Raw genomic sequence first — 25381 nt, 5'->3', positions numbered from 1 at the left:
GCTCGCAACCGACACCACACTGCTGCGGTGACTCCTGTCGACTGCAGCTCTTCCGACATCGGCCCGCGGCCTCAGTGCGCAGCCCACCCCTTCCAAAGACACTTTGAAAATGACCAAAACATGACGGACAAAAAAAAAAAAAAACATCCGCCCACCGCCGCAATGACGATCGCAAGGGGGCGAGATGAGTAAAAATCGCCGGAACGCCCACGAATCTGCTCCGGCAATGACGGACAGATCTCTCTTCCAATGGCTAGCCTCAATTTATGGAGCTAGCCAATGGAAGAGAGAGGCGGGACAAAGCCACATACTGTTGTAACATAAGATTGCGCCTGCGCGAACGCTGCTGCACAGCGGATCGCCAGGCGAAACCTAAAAAGGGGACCATACCCTCCCAAGTAATTATAGGCCTATAGCCTCATCGATACAATGCAAAAGATTTTGGCCAGGCTTGTGTTGAACAGAATTAACATATGGATAGGCGATCATGATATTTTATTGACATTACAAGCAGGTTTTCGCCCCCATGTTAGTACCATTGACCAAGTTTTTAGGTTTATGTTGATTTATTGGAGTACGGTAATTATAGCTGAGGGAACTTTATACGCAGCTTTTATAGACTTAAAGTCTGCGTTTGACTTAGTCCCCCGCACTAAATTATGGGAATTATTAAAGCAATTAGGGATGCCCTCAGAACTCCTGTTCTTAATTGTTAAACTGCATGAGTCAAATTATGCTCAAGTCCGCTGGAGATCACAAGGGAAGGTAATGGGTCGGTTCCCAGTAAGCAAAGGGATTCGACAGGGGTGTGTTATGGCTCCTACTCTTTTTTCATTGTTTATTAACAGGGTTGTCACTTACTTCCCAACATACCCAACAGATGCACCTATACTTGCTGGCAAGAAGGTACTCCTATTAATGTTTGCAGATGATACCCTAATTCTATCCAAGACACAAACAGTTCTCCAACGTGCCTTGGATAGATTTACGGTTTTCTGCAAGGACCGTGAGTTAGTAGTCAATGTTGACAAAGCGAAATTCATGGTCTTACATAGACATAAAATAGTGAAAGGGAGAGTAGTTCTGGACAACACTTTGTTGGAACAAACTGACACTTGAACATATTTGGGGGTTACCCTAGGAAGGAAGCTAAATTGGAAGCCACAGATAGATTCATTGACCCGTAGGCATGCCCAACTAGCAGGTGCCTTATTAAAAGAGCACGACTTTCAAAAACTAAGCCGGTTGGGCCTGCATTAACGATTTATAAAGCTAAGATTAGGGCCTCAATATTATATGGTGCAGAGCTCTAGGGCTTTAAAAATGTAACACCCCTAGCCACAGCCCAGAATACGTTTATGAGATCCTTAACAGGCCTCCCTCAATCTACCCCTCTCAAACCCCTCTTTTTAGATTTGGGCTGCACTGCATTTGAGGAGATAGAACAGAACGCTTTAGGCCCATAGCCTACTTGAGAGGGCTCTGGACTACGCCGGAGTTGATAACCTATGCTAATGCATTAAAATATGTAAAAGAATACGACCTAACACGCAAAATTAAATGGTTGCAAAAGATCAGGGGCACGCTGGTTGATATGAGGCTAAGACATCTGTGGGAGGACCCAGCAGGTAGCTTGTTTCCATCAAAGAAAGATTAAAATGAAGCATATTGGAACATGTTTTTTTTCAAGTCCATCTCAATTACTCAAAATACTTCTCTTACTGGTATCGTTTTGGAGGTTTAACAAGGTTTTAAGCTTATTGGGATTTTATTTCTATACCAAGTGATAGGAAACTGTATCACCAGTCTAGCGTAGGCTCACTTCCCATAAAAACGTTTACGTCAACATGGCAAAATGTAAATGACTCTAAATGTTCCGTTTGCCCACTGATGGATGAGTCTATAATGCACATATTTTTTTGCCCAGCTTATAAGTGCCCCCAAAGAAAAATGGAGAAAGCCGATTTGTGCTCAATTTGGCACAAGATTGAGCGAAACTGCATTTCGTATTCTGAAAACAAATCTACAGGAATATATCGTAATACCACTGGCAACATTTTTGAGTTGGATGTGGGACATTCGTAGGAACAACATGAAGAAATTAATCGCCACAAATGTTAACCCGGTCTTGTAATAACTATTATGTGTCCATATATATTTTAACTGTGGAAGCCCTGGATCTGTATCAAATCTGCACTTTACTTGTGTATTATGTGGTGCCTGCTGGTATCTAGGATTATGAAAATAGTAGATTGAACGACGTAAAATCTGTATTAGGGATAATACGTGCAATATTAATATTTTGCAAATAATTTAAAAAAATACGATTTTAAAAATGGGTAAACTCATCTTTTTAATTTTGTAATATACGATGTTTTAACGGATCCTAATGTTTAGAGTGAATATTGTTGTATGTGTCTTTAATGATTGAAAAAATCGAAATAAAAACTGATAAAGTTTAAAAAAAAGGTTGTTTTGAAGTATTTTTTGTAAAACATTATTGTTCGGGAGCTGTCCTGATCAATACCAAAAAAATACCACCTGCTAAAACTTATTTTACTACCGGGTTTGAAACCTGGACAACCCCACTCACTTAGAGCCCGGGTGGCCGATATAGGCTCGTGTCAGAAGGCGCTGGGGCTCCGCTTCAGGTCCACGTGGACCCTCGCAAGGAGAGGAGCTTTCATGTGGTTTCTGAACGCCCCCCTTTCATAACGTATATGCCAAGAAATACACAGCATTAACTAACCCTTGCTTCAACAAGGAGAGAGAAAGCGATAACGCGCAAGTGACTGAACCGCACACTCTGGAATCAAAAAACCTCAAATTGTGTGATCCTAGGCAGATATTTGATTCCTCTATGCCTCATTTGTTCATTCTTTCACGAGTGAGCACCAGGAAATACTTCTGTTCAGAATATACACTGTACTAAAAGCTCTATTGTCTTAGATTTATTGAACTATAATTTTGCTCTAAATACAATACGGATCTAAGCCAGCTGTCTGTTGCCCCTGACAACTGATTTGCTTCTAGGTTCACTACTGGCATTGTCGTTGGGGGGGGGGGGGACGGGGGGGATTAAGGTTTCGATTTTCAAGTTTAAAAACTTCCATTTAATAAATTCCTATAATGCAGTAATGCAATCTAAAGCAGGGTGGTAAAACACTTCAGTTGTTATGGAAATACACTGTTTTGCATTTTGAAAGTTCCTTATTATATATAACACGGATATCTGTTGCAAGATTTATATGTCACACTCTGAGGAGCTGGCGGGTGCGCAGTGGTACTTGGTGCTGTAGCCCCGTGTGTCTGGCTGCATCTCAAGGTAGATGCTGCCGGTCCTGGGTGTTCAGGGTCACATGTTGTGCATGGGTAGGTGCTAGGTGGGATGTCCAGCCCCTTTCGCAGTGCAAGATCTCGGCATAGTCTCTCCAGTGTGAAACAAGCACTGAAACTCAGGATACAAAAGCAGTTCTAGGACCGGGTGACCCCAAAAGGCTATCCAAAAAATATACATATAAGCAAAACTCTCCCATCTTCGGCTGCTGCTCCTCGACACCTCACAAGAGGTTTTAGGCGCTATACAAAAGCCATTTCAAAAGGGCTAGTCAACTTAAGGATTTGAAGGTACCAGGAGCAACATAATTAAGACCATCGACCTCTTGCTGTAATATGAATAACACCTGCTGCCTGGAGACGGGGCGAACCGACGTATTTAACCCATTAAGCACCAACTTCTGTGAATTGCCCGGCTGTTGACATGGTGCCCGTTTAAAGGGGCTCAGCCGTGCCAGGCTTCAGACAGCACCACAGGAGGGCACCGTCAACGAACTTTACCCTCTGGTTGTCAAACTACATTCAAACATCGTTAGGCGGGAAAGAGAAGCGTCGTCTGTAACAGGAGATGGAACAGATTGTTTATTCTGACAAATTTGAAGGTTAAACCTGAGTGAAGAGACAGAAATACATGGGTCAGAGTGGCGAAGTAAGTTCAAAAACATAAGACGTCTCAGAAAAGCGAATTGCTAACATGCGCATACACATTCACGTTACTTCCATGTCATTGATGTCAAGCATCGTTTAACAGCAGCATGTAGCTCACATAAACCCTGCAAGAAGCAGGTTTCTAAGCGCTCTCCGCATTCTCCTATCGATAGATAAAAGAACTGCTGATGATGCCACGTTGAAGTGATGGCACTAACACAATGTGTCAAGCATGCATGATAAAACAAGCAAAAGCGCTGCGCCGCACGTGTAACCTGAGACAACAGGAATGCAGCTGGCAACCAGCTGGCAGTCTGTGCTTCCCTGCTCGCTCTCGAGACCCATAGGCTATGGGAGAGAACATTTAAAGAGAAGGCAGGACATACTCGAGCCTTTGGCCATTTGGTTGCTTTCTTTTGTGGAAGCCTTACGCAAATGGCCAATCAAATGCATGGCCGGAAAAACAAAAAAACGAGGAAAATATGTGCGAGATGAAAGTCCTTACAATAAGCCTCGCAGAGCAGCGCATGAACGCTTGCTCAGGCGAGACCTAAAAAGGCCTTCTTAATCTGTATTACCCAAGAGCTATCAAATTATTCATTTGCAGTTGCATGTTAGTTATAACCTTGATGCATGACACTATCTCATCCCAGAAACACCTCACTCAATTGCACTCCAGCCACATATTTAGAGACCCTCTCTCCACAACCTCGCCAACAAACATCCTAACCTCCATACATCCCTTTCAGACACATCTACATCATATACTTTGTAGCATAATCTTGTACGCATTAATTTTGTATTGGGGACTAGGCCACTCTCTTCCAACATTAATATCTGTGTGTGCTTTCAGGAATGACTTGTTCAATGGCCGCTGACCATTTCACTCAATAATTTAAAACCTGTATGGGAAGGCTTTCAGCTAAGGCATGAACAAGCAGGATGTCACTGCTATGATCTCTCCTTCTTTATTTATAAGTCCTCTATGCCAGTAGTCTCTCTACTGCCTTCACTCACTGATACCTGCAAACCCAGTGCAACATCTGCATGAGTCAGTAAACTTAATTATATCTCAAATCCGCACATGGCTCCGCTCTTAAAGCCCCCCACCCCACCAAAAAGACGGGTGACCCCAACCACAGACCTCGCCTCCCAATCCACCTCAGGTTACCTCTGTATGAAGTTCCCCATTCAAAGTTAAGTTTCTGGAGACTGGAGTAAAAGTGAAGAGTAGGTGGCTATTTGTCTTATCTGAATAGGCCTCTTCTAGTGTGTAAGGGTCATTTCAGTGGACGGCGTGAGTGCTTCTGGTTGTCTGTGGTTTAGTTGGGAGTGCCTCAGGTGGTGTTGCAAAGAAATTCTACAAACGTCTTGCTCCAGGAGTTAGGAGTCACCTAGACTTTCCCTTACCACAGTGCAGCAGGTTAGTGCTGGTGCTATTTGTGTTGCATATACATGGTCTGGGGTGCCTAGGCCCCCCACTGCTGGGGATATATACTATCAGGTCTTAGAAAGAGTCTGTGTCATGTCGTTACATAGGAATTTCCAGATACTACTCTGGATATTTTTGAGAACCCCTGATGGAAAAGTTAAGGGTAGATACCTGATCAAACAGCAATCAGGGCATAACATTATTCTTTATACAAGTAATTCGCCCATTTCAGGACCTCTTAAGCTTTGCCAACCCATATAAATCTTTGAATAGTGTGTCAAGCATGGACGAGGACACTGGTATCAGGGTTTGTTCACTTAGATGGGAAGAGTCATTGATAGGTTGGTTATGCCCAGTGGTAAATACTCAAAACCATGACTAAGTGTCACAGTCTTACTGTTTTTTAGATATGCCAGTAACCCACCCCTTAGATTTTTCCATAGTTTATTTTTAACATCCTGAAATATTTGTAAATCAAGGAGCAAAGCTGGAGGGAGCTGGCACAGTTGGACAAAAAACAAAAGATATCTTACATAAAAAGTGCAAATTGTATCTGGTCTGCTTTTGTACATAGTTTTGTAATTTCCTGATTTGCCATTACTTTTATAAGCAAAGGTTCCATTTTCAAATTGAAGATAGACGGAGCAAACCGGCATCGCGATCTCTTCCTCTCAACAATATGATTGGGTCTGAAAGTTGTCCTTCTGCTAACAATTTAGTGGAGGTTTTCTGGCAATTGGAGATAATCAAAGCTTGCATTTTTGGGCCAAGGTGGTGTTTCTTTTTGAAAACCATGTCTAGCGTAAAGTTCTTATTGTCAGTTAGTAGGGAAGGTGTAATGCTGTGATAAGCTGTTGTCAGACAGGAAATATTTGAGGAATGTTGTTTGGGAGAACTTCAAAGTTTCCTACATGTCAATCTTCACTGTGGAAAAGGTGATCACAACAAAGGAAATAAGTGCTACAATGAAGGACACCAATAATACAACTTTTTTCAGCCAGGTGGGTGATACAAGATGCCAAGCCTCAATGTGTACGTAATCTTAAGTAAGGCACTGGAACAAGAAGTTCACACAGACAATCAGTTTGCATTTAAGGGATTTTGAGGATTAAGGCAATCCCTGCCAGTTGTTACTGTTCTAGCGAGTAGCAGGATATTGTTTCTTACTGATAAAACAGTGGTAGGAGGACAAGCAAAATCATGTTTCCATGAGTGCAACTGTGTCAAGGTCCGAGTATTGGGTGAGGACAGGACAGGCAAAGCTGCATTAGAGACCACATTTCTAAAGGAGGGCAGCTCAGATGGAATGTGTAGGAGATGGGTCACTTGGTTAAAAAAAAAAAAAGGCGAATTCTTACGAGGTCGACTGGGAAGCCGGACTAATTTTCAGGATAATTAATAGCCTGACTTAGGGCACTTGTAGTCCTCACAGCACATAACTAGTTACAACCAATTTTAAAAGTTTAATAATTTATCTGATGAAGGTATGTTCAAAAGTATACAATTATGCATTGAACAAACAATTCTACATTGAAAATGTGGAGAAAAAAACCTTAAACCTATGTGCATGTATTACTGTGAATCGGAAACGTATTCCATAATTGATTGCAGTCCTTGAATTGGAGGAGACTCATTTCAAAAAGACTTTACAAATATTTGACTGCTGTAAATCCAGTTTTTCTTTCAAGCTAATAGATATCTGATACTCACAAACAATGTGGTGCTGTAGAGAAGTAAGGCATCAGTACTTGTACCAGATCTTGAAATATTTTTGAGTTTATCTTCACAACTTGCAGTAAAAGCATCCATTACCTTATAGCAGACATATTTGAAAATGTGTGCTTCATACTGTGCCATGTGGCCCCATTTTTCTAAAATGTTTACTTACAAAATGGGGAATTGATGAACCTCCTGAAATCACCCTCATCCCAAGACTAATTCTTTCAACAAACCTCTTTTCATTAGAGAGGTGCACGTTGAAGCAATGTGATCATGCAGAGTTTGGTGCAGACATCACTTTTATTGTAGCAGTGCTATTGAGAAACTGTGCTCCACTTATTTCTATTTAAAGATCATGTGCTATACTAAATTCTTCATACATTTGGCATGTCAAAAATTTGTGAAAATAGAGAGTTGTTGAAACAATTCGTTTTTGGCCCTGAAGAAGCAATACTCAAGAATGTAAAAGTCATGAAACATGCAGTGGCCGTTTCGTTTTGGTAACAAAAATTACAAAGCCTTTTTTCTTTGTGATCAAAAAATTGGTCCATACTCCTTTGTACTTGAAGAATAATAAAAATGTCACAAAACTCACTGACCTAAAGAAAAAAACCTGATTGCTGATTTATAAAATGCCTAATAATTTTTTGCTCTGAGAGAAAAACTTTGAAGAAACTATCATTATTATTATCAGCAAATACCACACATGGTTACTTTTAGACCTCAAACACGTTCTTTTTAGGTCTCGCCTGAGCCAGCGAATGCGCTGCCCTGGCGAGACATTTAGTGAGCAGGCTTTAAAAAGCCGATCACAGCTTTTCGTGTGGCCTAGAGCGTGCGGTTACGCGCACAGTTACGAGCAGATGCGCCATCTGGCTTTCCTCTCTCGTCATGGCTCATTAAGCGCGCGCACATCGCACATCACTCGCGAGACGTGCCTCCTTGTTTTTATAATTGCATACTTTTCTAGTTATCTCTCGACTCCGCCCCTGTCTAAAGACCTCTTCCGCCCCACACCCTACACCACTTTAAGGGGGCCCCAGGGGAAAGCTTCCCGTCAGCTGACACTATTACAGTGAACGCGCGCTTGTAATTGTGTCTATAGCCGTTAACATAAAAATAAACTGAACATGTAAACCGCATATGTTAATCTGCTGAAGGTTAAACTTGCATTCTAGTGAAATCATTTGAACGTTTCAGTGTAATCAAAAGGAAGAAAAACATTGTGGAGACAATCGGTGTAAACAAAGACGAGTGAGTATAAAACACAACTCAGTTTCACTTTCATTTTCTTTGAACTTTTCTGATGAAGCCCATGAAGCACCAGATCAAAAATTGACAGCGGGACCATGAATATTGAACTAGTTGGACTCACCATTAGGGCTGCAAAATACAGCAGACACATTCTTTCTTCATCGTGTCGATTCCAAGGCGGAATCTTGTTCCGTTTAGGGAGGGACTGGGCGAAGGGAGGGGTTTGTGTGATATACTTTAATTTTCTCAGTATCTTCATTAAGCCAGTGTGATTAACAGCTAGCACCAGAATACATAAAGCGTATTTTGAGTCACGGAGAGGTTAAACGTTTTTTGCCTAGCCGAGCGAAGTTCGAACTTGTACTTCCACTATTGAAGTCTGCAGCGCTGTACTTTCCCTTCTAGCATATTCTCTGTACTGGAATCAGTGTTGTTTTAGCCGCTTTGCATAGCTCAAACTTGACCCGAAGGTATTTGAGCAGTTTACATGAGTTTGAGCACCTCTTAAATTACATAAGGATGCAACTGATTTTCCCAGAATCATAGGATGTTGAGCCGATGCGGACACTCGTATCTGGTTCCTCAGTTCCAAAGTCGGCAGCTCTAGCCGTTATACTACATACTCCCCATGCCGGAAATTAAAAGTGCATTTTGCCTACTAAATGCTCGGACTTTAAGAGTGTCTTAACAACAAGGTCAGATTTTTAGAAAGGAGAAAGGGCTTCTACGCAAACCAGATGAGCTGGAACTCTTTAGGCAAACATCCAGATGGGTGTTTGCGACAGCAAAGACATATAGAAGAATACTTGTGAGTGCTTATAGGAGTTGTTTATGTTCTATTAGTAGTCGATCGGTATGGTTGCATAAAGATGCAGTACCAGAAGACCTGTTGAATTGGGGTACAATTTCATTTACATTACGTTTTACATTTTTGGAAGGAATTTTTTTTTCAATTTGTGGAAATATAAACAATACATTTATTGTTTTCAATAAACGCTTCATATATTTTACAAATATGTATGTTACCTCAAGTGGCTGGCCTTGTTACTAGGAATAGGTAGGTTTATGTTGGAGGGAATTCTTTTTTGAAGAGGTGCGATTGTGGGACCTGTAATTTCCCTATGCCATCAACGATTTTGTGATTAGTCTGATTGTTTATGTATTGTCTGCTCGTGGAATAATATCGGTATTGTCACAAAGCATGTATTGGATAGCAGTTTCTTTGTCAATTTATTGGGCAATTTTGGATATTTTCGGATAGTATGTCATGTTTTTATTTGGGAAGCTGATCTTGAGTAAACTTGCCCAATATTTTGTGTGTTTGAACTTACGGATTTCAAGTGTGAGGTTTACAATACTAGCTTCATATATGGCTCCGGTTTTTTGCCAGCCTGTCTCAGAATGCTGTTGCTTTAAATCAGCAGTCAGCCCGCTCAAGGATTCGAACACCACTGTGAAATGGTCTAACCATTAGGTGATAGTGATTGAATTGGTACTTAATTTAGCACATCTTTCAGTGGAGGTGAGCTGGCGTTTGAAAGTCACATGGTCGAGGCTTTTCTCCTACCGATTCTTGATATAATCAGTAATTGTATTAATGTAAAGAGATCTTGCTCTGCTAATAGTTATTTGATGTTTTGAATTGTATTTATTTTCCTTAGTGTGTTGCAACAAGCTAGTTTTTTTTAACTCTTGAGTGGCTTTGCTGCAAAGTCCTCTCTTGTTCCCTGATTGTCTATTTTTTTGGTCTTGTCTGAGACAGCACATGAGCTGTCACTTGTAAGATCATTTGTTACGTAGCAACAAAAAAAACAAGCATTGGCATAGCCAATAGGTCTCGCCTTTGGAACCTTTTAAGTATTTAGTTATGCAGTACAATATCCTTGGTGCAACAACATCAACTGTAGCATGGCTAAACACTTATAAGGTCCCAAAGGCGAGACCTATTGGCTATGCCAATGCTTGTTACATTCCCTTGTTGGTATGCATATGAAGTAAGGACAGGGGCATTTTGAAAAAGCCTTGTGGCTATCTCATTGATGCAAATCATGGTAGAGACAGACTGTGCGAGATCTGTAATTGTCTCTATAATGTTGCACTAGTTTAGAATGAAAGTGAAGACTCAGGGGCATTGTCAGGTATCAGTGCTGGGATACAAACACCTGCTTCGGCCAAGACAGAGTTGTTGTACAAGGAATGTTCTGATGTTCGATTACTTTGTTAACAGTGTATGATACCAATTAGGATTCTTGCGGTCTTCTTGGAGCACAGTAGACGTTCAGGTACTGGCAAAATAATGTATGAATCAAGGCAGGAATAGGTTACATTGGAAGACCTGTGATGGCTGTGGCAGATATGTCCATCACCACCCCTTGTTGTTAAATATTTTGTCCACCCTAAGCGTGGAAGGGTATACTCAGATGTGAGTCCCTTGCTCATTGCACCATCAGGATTCAAGCAAGACGGGCCGACGACGGCTGAAATGCCAGAAACCGGTCCCCGGAAGCTTGTTTCCTTCCCAGTGTAAGAATTGGCTTGGTAGTTTGGTTTGCCCTGTTCCCATCATGCACTGGGACAGGAACAGACTAATTTGCATATAGCCGGGTTCTGAACTGGGATGGTGCAGTGAGCTAAAAAACGGTGTTGAATCTAGCCCTGATCTCTTGACTGGGTGAGAGTATTCTGCTTAATTCAGAAACTCTGTCCATCACCACCCCTTGTTGTTAAATATTTTGTCCACCCTAAGCGTGGAAGGGTATACTCAGATGTGAGTCCCTTGCTCATTGCACCATCAGGATTCAAGCAAGCCGGGCCGACGACGGCTGAAATGCCAGAAACCGGTCCCCGGAAGCTTGTTTCCTTCCCAGTGTAAGAATTGGCTTGGTAGTTTGGTTTGCCCTGTTCCCATCATGCAATGGGACAGGAACAGACTAATTTGCATATAGCCGGGTTCTGAACTGGGATGGTGCAGTGAGCTAAAAAACGGTGTTGAATCTAGCCCTGATCTCTTGACTGGGTGAGAGTATTCTGCTTAATTCAGAAACTCTGTCCATCACCACCCCTTGTTGTTAAATATTTTGTCCACCCTAAGCGTGGAAGGGTATACTCAGATGTGAGTCCCTTGCTCATTGCACCATCAGGATTCAAGCAAGCCGGGCCGACGACGGCTGAAATGCCAGAAACCGGTCCCCGGAAGCTTGTTTCCTTCCCAGTGTAAGAATTGGCTTGGTAGTTTGGTTTGCCCTGTTCCCATCATGCACTGGGACAGGAACAGACTAATTTGCATATAGCCGGGTTCTGAACTGGGATGGTGCAGTGAGCTAAAAAACGGTGTTGGATCTAGCCCTGATCTCTTGACTGGGTGAGAGTATTCTGCTTAATTCAGAAACTCTGTCCATCACCACCCCTTGTTGTTAAATATTTTGTCCACCCTAAGCGTGGAAGGGTATACTCAGATGTGAGTCCCTTGCTCATTGCACCATCAGGATTCAAGCAAGCCGGGCCGACGACGGCTGAAATGCCAGAAACCGGTCCCCGGAAGCTTGTTTCCTTCCCAGTGTAAGAATTGGCTTGGTAGTTTGGTTTGCCCTGTTCCCATCATGCACTGGGACAGGAACAGACTAATTTGCATATAGCCGGGTTCTGAACTGGGATGGTGCAGTGAGCTAAAAAACGGTGTTGGATCTAGCCCTGATCTCTTGACTGGGTGAGAGTATTCTGCTTAATTCAGAAACTCTGTCCATCACCACCCCTTGTTGTTAAATAAGATATGTATTGGTGTGCATTGTGAGAGATCTTCAAAGGTTTCAACACTGGAATATTGGTAAATGGTGCAAGATAAACAGCTTGAAAGCTTTGTAGATGTCCTGGATGTAATGCAGTGGTGCATGAATGAATTCAATATAGAAATGCCTTGCGAGAGCTCTGTAAATGTATCAGTAGAGTGATATCAGCGTAGATCTTTCCAGTACTGCATGGCAACCCGTTGGGACCAGTGCACCATGGCATTAATATATATGCCTGCAATGCATTTAGCACTTTGTGTTGAGCACACAGCTTTCCAATGGACCTCTGCATGATACACTACTGAGAAATATAGGAATCTGAAGCATCCTCTTTGGAAACCTCTGTAAAACCCGAGAGCTTTTTAGCCCATCTATTTGGAAAATTGTGCGGCATAAAGCACTGCTGGGCTTGAATTTTTCATAGGTTTTCTTTGAAGGATACATTTTTGTTCCCCCACACCCGTTCAGCTCTAGAGTGCCTCAAACTTGAGCTGGTGTGAACATTGTTTTCTATGGTGCTGTTTGTTCCAAGTCCTGTTCCATCCCCCCAAAATTTGCCAAATCTACCATTTGTGGATAACTGACAAGTCCTATGTCATTATTCCAACTGTGCTGTACATCCAAAGGATGCACAAGCTCCCCAAGAAACAGGGGCATGAGTGAAGCACCATAGAGGGGAAAGGAACCCATAAATGGAAAACAATGCAAACTAAAAAGCATAAGGTTTACCTAGGCTCTGTCCGCCACATCCTTGCAAAATCCGGCGCGCCCTCTCCTTGGCATCTTTGGGAAAATGTGGGTTATCCAGAAGGTCTGGGTATGTGCAAAGAGCAACCACCTGTCGAGAGAACACATATGAACAAATTACAGTTCGTAGAGAAGTTTGATGGAACAGTGATGTGCTCTGGATTGAATGCTCCAAAACAGGTTAACAATTTTAAAAAAAGCACTTTGGACCAACATTTAAATGCTAGAACTGACATGAAAAACTGCACATTTAATTGCACACAGGTTCTCACTGGGCATCAAACCCTGAATCTAGGAGTGATATGAAGATCTGTTATCATTAGGGTGGTCTTCCCCAAACTTTTTGCCTGCATACGTCCCTTTTTTGCGAATTCTTTTAGTTGGCCGTAGGACTGTGAGCACTTTACCACTGCTGGCCAGTGCTAAAGTGCATGTGTTTCCACTCTAAACATGATGACATTGGTGCATGCATGCCGGGCATATTTAATTTACTTGCTAGTCCCTTGTAGAATGGTATACCAGTGCAACAGTAGGAGAGGTGTTGGATTCTAGATCCAACACCTTCTGCCCCCTACAGCAAATCGTTGTAACGACTTGCGTTATAATGGTATGCGAATCTGCGATGTACCAACACGTTGTTTTAACAACCGCGTTGTAATGGCATGCAATATATTCCATGTGATGTAAACAATGTTTTCCCACAAGAGCACCACATCTGCTAGAGCCAAGCATAAAGCTGTAGGGTGAACAATGGCTGATGTCAGCTGTTGAAGCCCAGCATCCACCACACAAAAGGAGACCTGGGATTTGACCATAGATAAAACAAGAAACATCGCAAGAAATAATTGCAGCAGGGGAGCAATATCGAACCTAAGACTAAATAGATAGTCTTAGAATAGAATTTATTTTTGCCCATTGATTTTCAGAGGGTAACTCCTTGCCTTCTTCAAAGCCTCAGGCAAGTTATGGAGGAAACAAAGAGGGTAAGGAGGCACATTTGTTTGAGATCATTAAGAATGGGGATCTTTTTACTCAACTCACCATTAATACCAAGAAACGCCTTTGCTCAAGTGATTCTATGAAGGGAGATAATTATTGAGAAAAGGTCACCAGGGAAGCCATCTGAGACTAGTTTCATTGAAAGCATACTTAAAATTATCATAAAAGATGGGCAGTGGGCAATTTATTGGGTGGTCTCTCATACAATGTTATTTAAACTAAATACATGATGCTGCATACCAATTCGGATAACATTGTAGTCAAGCTTGCATTTCAGCATCGCGCACAACAACGCGCGCATGATTTTAAAACCCACAGAGCCCTTACAATTACTTCAAATGTTGGTTTTAGAAATTGGACACGCATCAGAACATCTCACAGAGCTCCAATATGCTTGATTGTTCCAAGGTAGGGATAGCCAAGTCCTCTGTCTCACGTTCACTGTGATGAGCTTGTTTCGTTTTAGTACATTGTAAATCTAATGCCCTAATGTCTAACCTTTTGTAGCTTCATTACCAAAATAAGAGTAGAAGCAAAGACAATGGACAACATCCCCTTTTAGATTTACTCCACACTTCGACTAGGGTACAGATAATATATATTTTCTTGGCACTTAACTACTGTAGTACACGAAGGGGTAGGTTTCACAGCAATGTTTGTTTTTAATTTCATAGAGCCTAAGACCGAGTCCGAGTCCTGAAGAGAATCCCGGAACCACAAGGTATTCAAAACGCGTTGCCATTTGAGCATGGGGAGGGGGGGGGGGGGGGGGAGTGTCGATAGGGTGTGCCACGAGGGAATTGGTTAAACAATATCTCCCTCTCTAGTGTTCACAACACCCGGCAGTGGTATCTGTATCCCTATTCTCTCAAAGGCATGACAGCAGACATGTGTCTAAAATTGAGTTAGTGTCCGGCCAGTGTATCATTTTGAACTTAGGACTGATTGAATTTCAGGCTTGTACATAGGAGTTATTGATTTTTGTTTGTCACCATTTAGGTGTTGTATTTTTCTCACAAAAACGTTTTTTGTCACATGTATTTATGATAGATTATGTTTTAAAGTCATGTCCTACTGTATGATTTACTAATGTATTAATCCTTTTAAAAGACATGTTTAATTGACTTTTGAATGTCGTTTTGAAAATATTAAACTAAGCTGAATAAAGCTTATAAACTTTAGAATTAATGGTCTACGGTTTAAGGTGATTCGAATTTAATAATTTCCCTCGACACCTTGTTTGTTGTTTCAGCATACCGATTTCTGGAGGGAAACCTGCTTGCTTAATCAGGATTAGGTTCTTTTCAACCACACAGTCTTTAAGGTGACAGTAAAAAACGTTGGCAAAAACTTTTAATGAAGTATCCAAAAGTGATATTCACCTAAAAAAAAATAGGCTATCCTTCGTTCTTTTGTATACTGGTGCCCTGCCAGGTTTTTGCTCTCGAGAATGGAGGTAAATAACCTATAGAAAGTTTGTGCCCATAACTGTGCATCTTGTTTAACCGCATGCGTGCGGCGGTTATTTTTGCCCTGTGCGGCTTTTTTCTAAAAGCCGCGTTACATGACGAGCTGAGCTCGTCATGAGCATGCGAGCGGCGCAACTCATGACGAGCTCAGCTTGTCATGAGCATGGAAGGGGTTAAAGGACCACATTTCATATGCTATCCAGTCCTGGTGCTTGGCTAGAATTAAAAGCTCGGTCTGGTGGCTTAGTGGACCAATGTGTCCACTGTATGGGGCCTGAGTTCCACCTCATTGTCACAGGTTCAAACCCAGCGGGTCCACACAGTCTTTCATCCTTCTGAGGTCGATACAATTAGTACCACTGAGTTGGGTAACAGTAAACATCTGTCATTCAGCGTCAAGATACCCTTGGGTGGACGTGCACTTTACAAATACACGTTATATGAAGACCCTTAACTATACCAATAATTTGTGATGTAGCAATTTTATAACAACCACTCATCTATTTCATATTCTACAATCAATGACTCGGTATAAACATGCAGAGCATAAAGTGTGCTTAGACTTTCCGTCTTCAGTTTAGAGTCAATACTAATCAGCTTAGTCATCAGCCAACCCAATCCCACCTGAAGTACTTTGAATCTTTCACTTTATAGTGCATCAAACTTTCCCCAGGCTTTAGGCTACCTCCCTATTTCCTCCAGGACAAAAAATTTTAAGATTTCTGTTTGGTTTTTTAGGTTGACCCATTATTTTGCTAAAGTGGTTATTCAACATTCGTACTTTTTTAACTTTTCTAGAGTCTTTATGCTTCTGGCAGCACTTTTGCTCAAACCAGGTATTTCCCTCTGTCACTCAGATTATAGTTTGCTGACCCAATACAGTTGCAATTAGTCATTTCTCATGTAAACCATTCAATAGCATTATCTCAAATACAGATGGGAGCTCACAGGATCTCATTTGCTTGCGCCCAGTTTCCAATAGCATCACCAGTATATTCTATCAAGCTCCTACATCGGACTACATCCAAACAAATTGTTCTTATTTATTTTCGTTCTCCGGCAAAAAAATAGCTAAATATTTGTACATAATTTCAGTACTACTAGACTAGGGAGCAAAGTATATACATACAATACTGGATAGTGCCCGCCATTCAATAACTTGCAGAGGCAGCACCTCTGTAGTTCTGCTTATGTAAGATTTTGCACTGACAAAGGAATTTTAGGTATCCACTGTCTATCGAGACATGCTGTATTTAGTTTGTGGGCTGAGAGCCCACCCATTGCTTTTCATTTGTTTCTTCGAGTGCCCTTTTACAGCCTTGCTTTAATATTTGTCGCTCATTTTCATGGGTTGTTCCCTACCACTGAGCTTGCCACATTCCTTGTAGCCTTACTCGACTTTTTTTTCTTTGTATAACAGCAGTTCAAATAAGCACTCTATGATCTCACAGGCTCTCAGCTTTTCTGTAAATAGGGCTGTAATTCTTGTTATTTCGTTGCATTTGTTGTTAATTAAAAGACCAAGATCAAATGTCAGACACTGTTTCCCCGAGGGCTCCAGTTTTCTTTTCTTCTTTCTCCGACTTCAAGGTGAGAAAACCCGTCCCCTCACCCCCTCAGTCATCGCTGCTTGTCCTGTGCTTGCCTCAAGTCAAAGCTGGTTTTTTTGCGCTAACCTAATGTGACGAATAATTGTTTTTTTAATCTTGCATGCCATCTATAGCTTTTACCACAATGCTTTATAAATTGTGCTGCTCAGATAGCACATGCTGTGCATAGTTAAAACTCAAACGAGAAAGAGAAGTTGGTGAAATGACAAGTAGCATTAGCCCGGTGAAATGGAGCCTCCCTAGGAGGGCCTATTCTGACTACCTTGCAGCTCCCTGCCTCCTGCTCCTTTTTCAGGCTGAGCCTGCATGCTTTATTATGGCGGTGCTTTGAATGTTATCAGTATTCACAGCTTTGGCTGTCTGCAGGCACTGTGCTCTGCTAATGTGTGCTCTCAAGGGGAGACCTGCATGAGTAAGCTTGTAGTGCTGCAGTATGCTTTACAGGATTGCTGACCTGCACAAACATAAATTTATGAGGTATGAATTTTGGGTAGAGCAGACTTGAATGGTCTGTTTTTGTTTGTATGTATGGATGTTAGATATAGCGGTAGGTGCTTGAAATATTTCAAGGGAATATGCAGTGCGTGCTGTATACAGAAAAGCCAGTGCTCGCTATGCCACTGGATTCAAGCTAACCTGGCTGATGAGAGGCAATACCCTGAAACCGGTCCCAGGATACTCGTTTCTGGTCCAGGGAGGACCTGGCTTAGCAGTTCGGGCTCGACTGTTCCCATGGGGAGAAAGGTCAAGGCTGATTTGCATATGGTTGGGTCCAAACTGGAAAACAAGAAAAAAACTACGGATTTAACCCAAATCTTTAAATAGGGGTGAATATTTGATTTTTTCAGCATTCTGTCCTTCATCAGTTCTTTTTGTATAAATGAATGCCATACATGAATTAGCGAGCCTCTTCCTTTTTCTCAAAGATTAATTTTGTAAAGAACAGCGTTCGTCGTCTTGGCTTGGAAAGCATGCAGTGAGCTGCAGCCCCAAAGCACAAGTGCATGTGGCATTGAAATATTTGGCTGGGACAGTCCGCAATATAAGACTGGTGACCCCTGGAGATGGAGCTTGTATGTAGCTTGGTTGTTTGTTAAAAATATTAGTTCTGAGAAGTTTAGCACACTTGGGTTGCTGCTCATCAGTATGACGATGACTAGGGCACGAAAAAGCCATTCTAGCCCAAATATTTCACATTGAAATTAACTTAACACAAAACCTAATGTTTTAGGTCACGGGCAAATTAGTGCTTAAGCCTGGACATCAATCGAACAGGGGTGTTGCATGCTTCCTTTGCTTGCCCTTCCGTGCTCTGGGCACTGCCCTTGCTACCTCTCATCTTAGTGGTCCTGAAGGCATCTTCAAAAGCAGAATGTGAAAGGGAAAGGCTAGGAATCTCTCTGATGTTTGCGGGGATCAGTGGCCCATGGTGGTATTTTTGATGTGGAAGTATCGTAGTTCATGTGTTGCCTTTTCAAAAGCTATTTCTTTAGTTTCTGTCTGGCAGCGTATGTCACCTTTCTTGCATTATAATTAAGGCTCTGTTTTCCGTTTTTATGGATTTTTACAGATTAATACAGACAGAAAACAATGTGTTTTCTCTCTGCATTTATTCTTATAAATGGATAAGTATAGAAAATTGTGCTTCTTTTAAGTGACTCTCCGAGCAGTCTTTCATGAATTATAGGCCAGCAGCTGAGCAGATAGACAGCATGGGAAGTTACAAAACAGGATGAAATTCTTTAAAAAACGACATACGTCAACATAAATTTATGGTATAATGCTAGTATTTACCAGTAGATGTATTGTTATGTAGTATTTGGCAGCTTATATAGCTAAAACACGATAGACATCAAAGTAGGAGTGCAAGTCAATCAGTTACATAGATATGGAAATTTACAGGTTTACAACTTCATTCAAACGCAAAACACAAAATAAATATGGATAAATACAGATAAAATGGCCACAAAATAAAATATGGATAAATACAATCAGAAATGGGAAAAAATTAATACCATAAAACCGGGAACCCTAATTATAATTGATTTATTTTAGTTTGTAGTTCATTAATAGCGGCACCGTATGCAGGCTTTTTAGAACGTACAACTTTTTGCATTCTAAATAAATTACTTTAGTTTATTCAGTTAGTTATTTTGTGTTGTGTTTTGTAAGGGTTTAAACCACGTACCCGCAAGGCAGCGTGTGTAGGCTTTTTTAAAGCTTATAAATATTTTGCATTCAAATTGAGATTAATTTTCCTGCAAGTGCTTGTAGAGACACTGTAGTTACCTGTCTTTGTCTGTCTGCTTTTTAAAGCTATTATTTTGGTTTCTGTCTGGCAGCGTGTTGATTTTCTTGCATTCTAATGTATTTATTTCAGTTTTCTCTTTTCTTGCAGTTCGTTTTGTTTTTTTAAAGTTTGAGCGTTTAAACTACTCGCATTTACAGCAATGCTTTCGTGTTAATACTTTAGCTAATTTAAATGAGGAAGTTACCTTAACCCCTTTAGTGCTGCAGTCGGCCGTTGGACGTTGCGAGCACTACCTCCGTAGTGCTGCGCACGTCTAACGGCCGACGTGGCCCCACCCGTTTCTTAGAACGTTCAGCACTGGCGCTGAACTTTCGACGCAAGAAACGGGTTCATTAATACATACACGTCCTGTTCACCGGCTGCATTAAGTATTTCATTATAATTTTGCGATGTTTGGTTTTGCTGCTGCATAGCAAATTAGACGAAATATTTTGAATTTTAAAAAAAGCACATGGGAAACAGCTGCATTTTGGGAGGTTTGTTATTTTACAATGGAAGAGCGAGTCCACAAATATTTTAGTGCGAGGACTCTTCCGAAGCAGATTTTAATGGGAATAAAAAATAAATTAAACAGATTTCATCAACAGTTCACTTCTAGACTAGAGAAAAAGGCAGTTTACATGATTTGCTAACTTAAAAGAACTGATTTACAATCCATAACACGTTGTTTACTACAGCGATGGCTATCTTTGCAGCTGGGACAGCAGCCTGCTTCCCAGACAGTCTTTGATTTCCACTTCACAGCACGGCTGACTGCATCCCTTTGAACCAATGCATAAAGAAAAGACATGTATTGTATTGTAATTGCATTTATATAGCGCTAACTACCCCTGACGAGGAATCGAAGCGCTTTTTCAGCAGGTAGCACGCTACTCCGGAACCCATGAAGGATAAGTATTGAATTAGTATAGTGAAATATGAAAGTAATTTGAGTAGTGGATAGGTTAGTCAGTTATCTGGATTCAGAAGGATAGCGGAGGGATAGAAGAGGGGAAAAAGGTTTGCTTTTATATAACGTTTGTTACCCCGGATGGTGTGCTGAAGCACTTTTTTGGCAAGTAGCACGCTAATTCGGAACCCATAAAGGATTAGTGTTGAATTAGTATAGTGAAATATGAAAGTACTTTGAGTGGTGGATATGCTAGTCAGTCATTTGGCTTGAGAAGGGTAGGAAAGGGTTAGAAGTGGGAAAAAGGTTTGCATTTATACAGCACTTGTTACCCCCGATGGGTTTGTTAAAGCGCTTTTTTGGCAAGTAGCACGCCAGAATAGTGAAATATGAAAGTAATTTGAGTGGTGGATATGCTAGTCAGTCATTTGGCTTGAGAAGGGTAGGCAAGGAATAAAAGAGGGGAAACAGTTTCCATTTATATTGTGCTTGCTACCCCTGATGAGGTGCTGATGTGCTTTTTCGTCAAATAGCACGCTACTCTGGAACCCATAAAGAATTAATGGTGAATAGTGAAATATGAAATTTTAGAAGTGGACATGTTAGTCGGTTATTGTTTTTTGAAAACAGATTTTATTGTCAGATTGCACAAGTAGTGCAGGGTCCTGTACCCCAGGGGCGACTGCAAGCATAAACATGACAGCATCAACAGCAATCGACTTTTCACTGTACACATATAAATTTGCGAGTAAATAAACAACCCCTCCTAACCAAACCCCCCTCTCCCCGCCCTCCCACCCCAGACCCCATCCCCCCCCCCCCCAACTCCCCACACCCTCCCAACCACAACCCCCCACCCCGAGTCGCACAATCCACTTCAGGCCCAACCGAGTCCCATTAAACAATATCCAGCACAAAAGGTAAAGCATATGCAAGCCCGCCCGTCTCCCTAGCTCCATACCCCACTGCACCGACGCACTCCCCCCTTTCACCCCTTCCCGGGAAGATCTTCCTGCTCCATAGGGGGTTCCAGCCACACACCCATACAATCCGCCCAGTGCTTCCAAATTTCATAATGCTTCCGCGGGCACCCCCTGGCCACAAATATCGGTTGCTCCAGCCCCATGTAGAAGTCTAGTCCCCTCTTCCAGACAGCCACCAACGGGGCCCCTGGGTCCTTCCACCCTTTAGCTATGTCTCTCTTGGCCGTCGTGAGGCCCAGCAACATCAGGTGTCTTTTATATAAATTACCCCCCACCCTATCCATTACATGTAATAAGGCAAACTGAAGTGTACGAGGGAGCTCCCACCCCAAAACCTCAGACAGACAGGCCAAGACCTCGCTCCAGAATCGCCCAAGGGCTCCGCAGCTCCAGGCCGTGTGCAGGAATGTCCCCTACTCCCTGTGGCAGCGGAGACAGTCCGGTGAGGCAATCAGTCCCGCCCGCCAGAGACGAACCCTAGTGAAGTGGGGAACATCATTTACCACGAATCTTTTACAACGCGGTACCGTTACCACGCAGGTTTTACAATGAAAGTCGTTACAACGACTTGCACTGGAGGGCGCTGTAGGATAGGGAATAGTTTAATTTACTATCCAACACCTTCCCTACTATCCACGGGGACTGGAGTTGGAATAGTAAATTAAACTATTCCACTATCCAGCGCCCCCCAACGCAAGTCGTTGTAACGACTTGCGTTGTAAAACCTGCGAAGTAACGGTACGCGCGGTAATACCACGCAATGTAACCACATACATCCTAGTGAAGTAGACCCTGTGCAAGTATTTGAATTGGATAAGGCGAAGACGCATAGCTATGGCGGCTTCCCGGCAAGCGGCCAGCGCCTCCCTCCAGTCTTCCTCTCAATGCTCCCTGAGCCTCTGTAGTGTAGGGCAACTGTGTGTGACCAGTGTCTGGTAAATGCGGGATATTTTCTTAGTCTCCAGGTCCCCCATAAACACTTTCGCCTCCAGCGGGCTGAATTCGGGGAGGGTCTCCAACCCCTCCAGGCTGGGGGACAAAGCGTGACGAAATTGGTGGTACCTAAAAAACTGGGATCTGGGCATTTAAAATTCCTCCCCAAGATCCTGGAAGGACTAAAGCGTTGTACCCTGCATCACGTCCCCTAGGGTCGAGATGCCGATGCTGTCCCACCCCCTAAAGCCCTGCAGCGATGTCAGGGCAGGAAACCACCCATTATGCCACAGGGGACTCTCCGCCGTCAGGGTATTCCACCACCCCATCCGGCGCAAAGCTTGCAGCCAGATGTGGAACACCACCCGAGTGGCCGCCGGCTGCGCACTCCGCAGTGATGCCGAATAGAGGATGGAGTGTAGTGTATGAGAGCCCATCAAATAACGTTCCATGGCATACGCCGGGTCGCTCCTGTCCGCATACCACCACTCATTCAATACTAACAGATGGGAGGCTTGATAATAGGAGAGAATATCCGAGGTCGCTAGACCCCCACAATAAGTGGAAAGGAAACATGTGCGCAGTGCCACGCGCACCGCACCTCCCCCCCATAGGAGCTGCCCCAAGGCAGAGTTCACTTGACGAAACAAGCCCGGGGATATCGGATACGGATGATGTTGCAGTTGATAGAGAAGGCGGGGGAGCGCCACCATTTTAAAAATCGCCGACCTGACATATATGGTAAGCGGCATACGCGACCAGGTTTTGAGGTCAGCCCGCACACGGTCCCAGACTGGCACCAGATTCCGCTCCCAGGACACGGCCCCAGGGCCCAGCTCCCACAGGCAATTGTCCGGGCCAGGCGGGGGGGCTCGATTTCAGGGAGCGGCCCTCCCCCATGGAGTAGGTCCTCGGCAGCCCCAGGTGTCAGTGGGTCGCCGGCGGGTGTCCAGGCGCCGCACCTGGAGTGTTCGGCGGTCTCAGTATCCCGGGCGGTTCACCCTCAAGGCCCCTCCTCACTTCGTCAGACCCCGGAGGTACAGGGACTCTCGGGCCAGCCGGGCGGCTCAGGCGCACCCAGGACGCCTCGCAAACCGCCAGGCGGGGCGAGCCGCCACCGTTGTCCGCCCAGTCCGCCGGAGGTTAATGTGCGGCCGGAGAGTCAGGGAGCGGGCAGCACCGGTCGTGGCACGGGTCCGCCGCGTCCTTCACCTGGGGGCCGCCATCTTGTCGGGCGCGCGGCCAGGAGAGTCGAGAGCGACAGAAGACCTCCACCAGGAACCCAAGCAGCACCGGGAGACGCAGCTCAGCCAGGCAAGTTCAGGGGTGCCAACGTAGTCGTCCGATGGTGGCTGCTAGCGGTGGTTACAGGACAGATGACGGATGGGGGGTCCAGAGCACACTTAAAGTGCGACCGCCATCTTGACGACCTTGGCCACGCCCCCCAGTTGATGTATTGTTATGTAGTATTTGGCAGCTTATATAGCTAAAACACGATAGACATCAAAGTAGGAGTGCAAGTCAATCAGTTACATATATACGGAAATGTACAGGTTTACAACTTCATTCAAACGCAAAACACAAAATAAATATGGATAAATACAATCAGAAATGAGCAAAAAATAAATAGCATAAAACCGGGAGCCCTGATTATAATTGATTTATTTTAGTGTGTTGTTCATTAATAGCGGCACCGTATGCAGGCTTTATAGAACGTAAAACATTTTGCATTCTAAATAAATTACTTTAGTTTATTCAGTTAGTTATTTTGTGTTATGTTTTGTAAGGTTTTAAACCACGTACCCGCAAGGCAGCGTGTGTAGGCTTTTTTAAAGCTTATAAATATTTTGCATTCAAATTGAGATTTATTTTTCTGCAAGTGCTTGTAGAGACACTGTAGTTACCTGTCTTTGTGTGTCTGCTTTTTAAAACTATTATTTTGGTTTCTGTCTGGCAGCGTGTTGATTTTCTTGCATTCTAATGTATTTATTTCAGTTTTCTCTTTTCTTGCAGTTTTTGTTTTTTTAAAGTTTGAGCTTTTAAACTACTCGCATTTACAGCAATGCTTTCGTGTTAATACTTTAGCTAATTTAAATGAGGAAGATACCTTAATTAATACATACATGCCCTGTTCACCGGCTGCATTAAGTATTTTATTATAATTTTGCGATGTTTGGTTTTGCTGCTGCATAGCAAATTAGACGAAATATTTTGAATTTTAAAAAAAGCACATGGGAAACAGCTGCATTTTGTGAGGTTTGTTATTTTACAATGGAAGAGCAAGTCCACAAATATTTTAGTGCGAGGACTCTTCCGAAGCAGATTTTAATGGGAATAAAAAATAAATTAAACAGATTTCATCAACAGTTCACTTCTAGACTAGAGAAAAAGGCAGTTTACATGATTTGCTAACTTAAAAGAACTGATTTACAATCCATAACACTCTGTTCACTACAGCGATTACTTTCTTTGCAGCTGGGAAAGCAGCCTGCTTCCCAGACAGTCTTTGATTTCCACCTCACAGCACGGCTGACTGCATCCCTTTGAACCAATGCATAAAGAAAAGACATGTATTGTATTGTAATTGCATTTATATAGCGCTTACTACCCCTGACAAAGCATCATAGCGCTTTTTCAGCAGGTAGCATGCTACTCCGGAACCCATGAAGGATTAAGTGTTGAATTAGTATAGTGAAATATGAAAGTAATTTGAGTGGTGGATAGGTTAGTCAGTTATCTGGATTCAGGATAGCGGAGGGATAGAAGAGGGAAAAAGGTTTGCATTTATAGAACGTTTGTTACCCCAGATTGTGTGCTGAAGCACTTTTTTGGCAAGTAGCACGCTACTTCGGAACCTATAAAGGATTAGTGTTTAGTATAGTGAAATATGAAAGTACTTTGAGTGGTGGATATGTTAGTCAGTCATTTGGCTTGAGAAGGGTAGGAAAGGGTTAGAAGAGTGAAAAAGGTTTGCATTTATATAGCACTTGTTACCCCCGATGAGTTTGTTGAAGCGCTTTTTTGGCAAGTAGAACGCTAGAATAGTGAAATATGAAAGTAATTTGAGTGGTGGATATGTTAGTCAGTTATTTGGCTTGAGAAGGGTAGGAAAGGAATAGAAGAGGGGAAACAGTTTCCATTTATATAGTGCTTGCTACCCCTAAAGAGGTGCTAATGTGCTTTTTCGTCAAACAGCACGCTGCTCTGGAACCCATAAAGAATTAGTGGTGAATAGTGAAATATGAAATTTTAGAAGAGGACATGTT

At 42.7% G+C, this 25381-nt stretch overlaps 1 protein-coding gene across 1 annotated transcript in view; it reads right to left on the bottom strand.

The window, feature by feature from the left end:
- Positions 1–25381, bottom strand: part of GPT2 (glutamic--pyruvic transaminase 2) — a 209393-nt gene that overhangs the window by 112299 nt on the left and 71713 nt on the right. The window contains exon 3 of the mRNA XM_078670687.1: positions 12904–13012. Coding sequence (XP_078526813.1) covers positions 12904–13012 — 109 coding nt within the window. The remainder of the gene's footprint in view (positions 1–12903; positions 13013–25381) is intronic.

Source organism: Lissotriton helveticus, chromosome 12, assembly GCF_964261635.1.
Source record: "Lissotriton helveticus chromosome 12, aLisHel1.1, whole genome shotgun sequence".
In the NCBI taxonomy this organism is placed as follows: Eukaryota; Metazoa; Chordata; class Amphibia; order Caudata; family Salamandridae; genus Lissotriton; species Lissotriton helveticus.
Note: the sequence above shows the minus strand (reverse complement) of the source record. Positions and strands in the feature narration are given on the sequence as shown.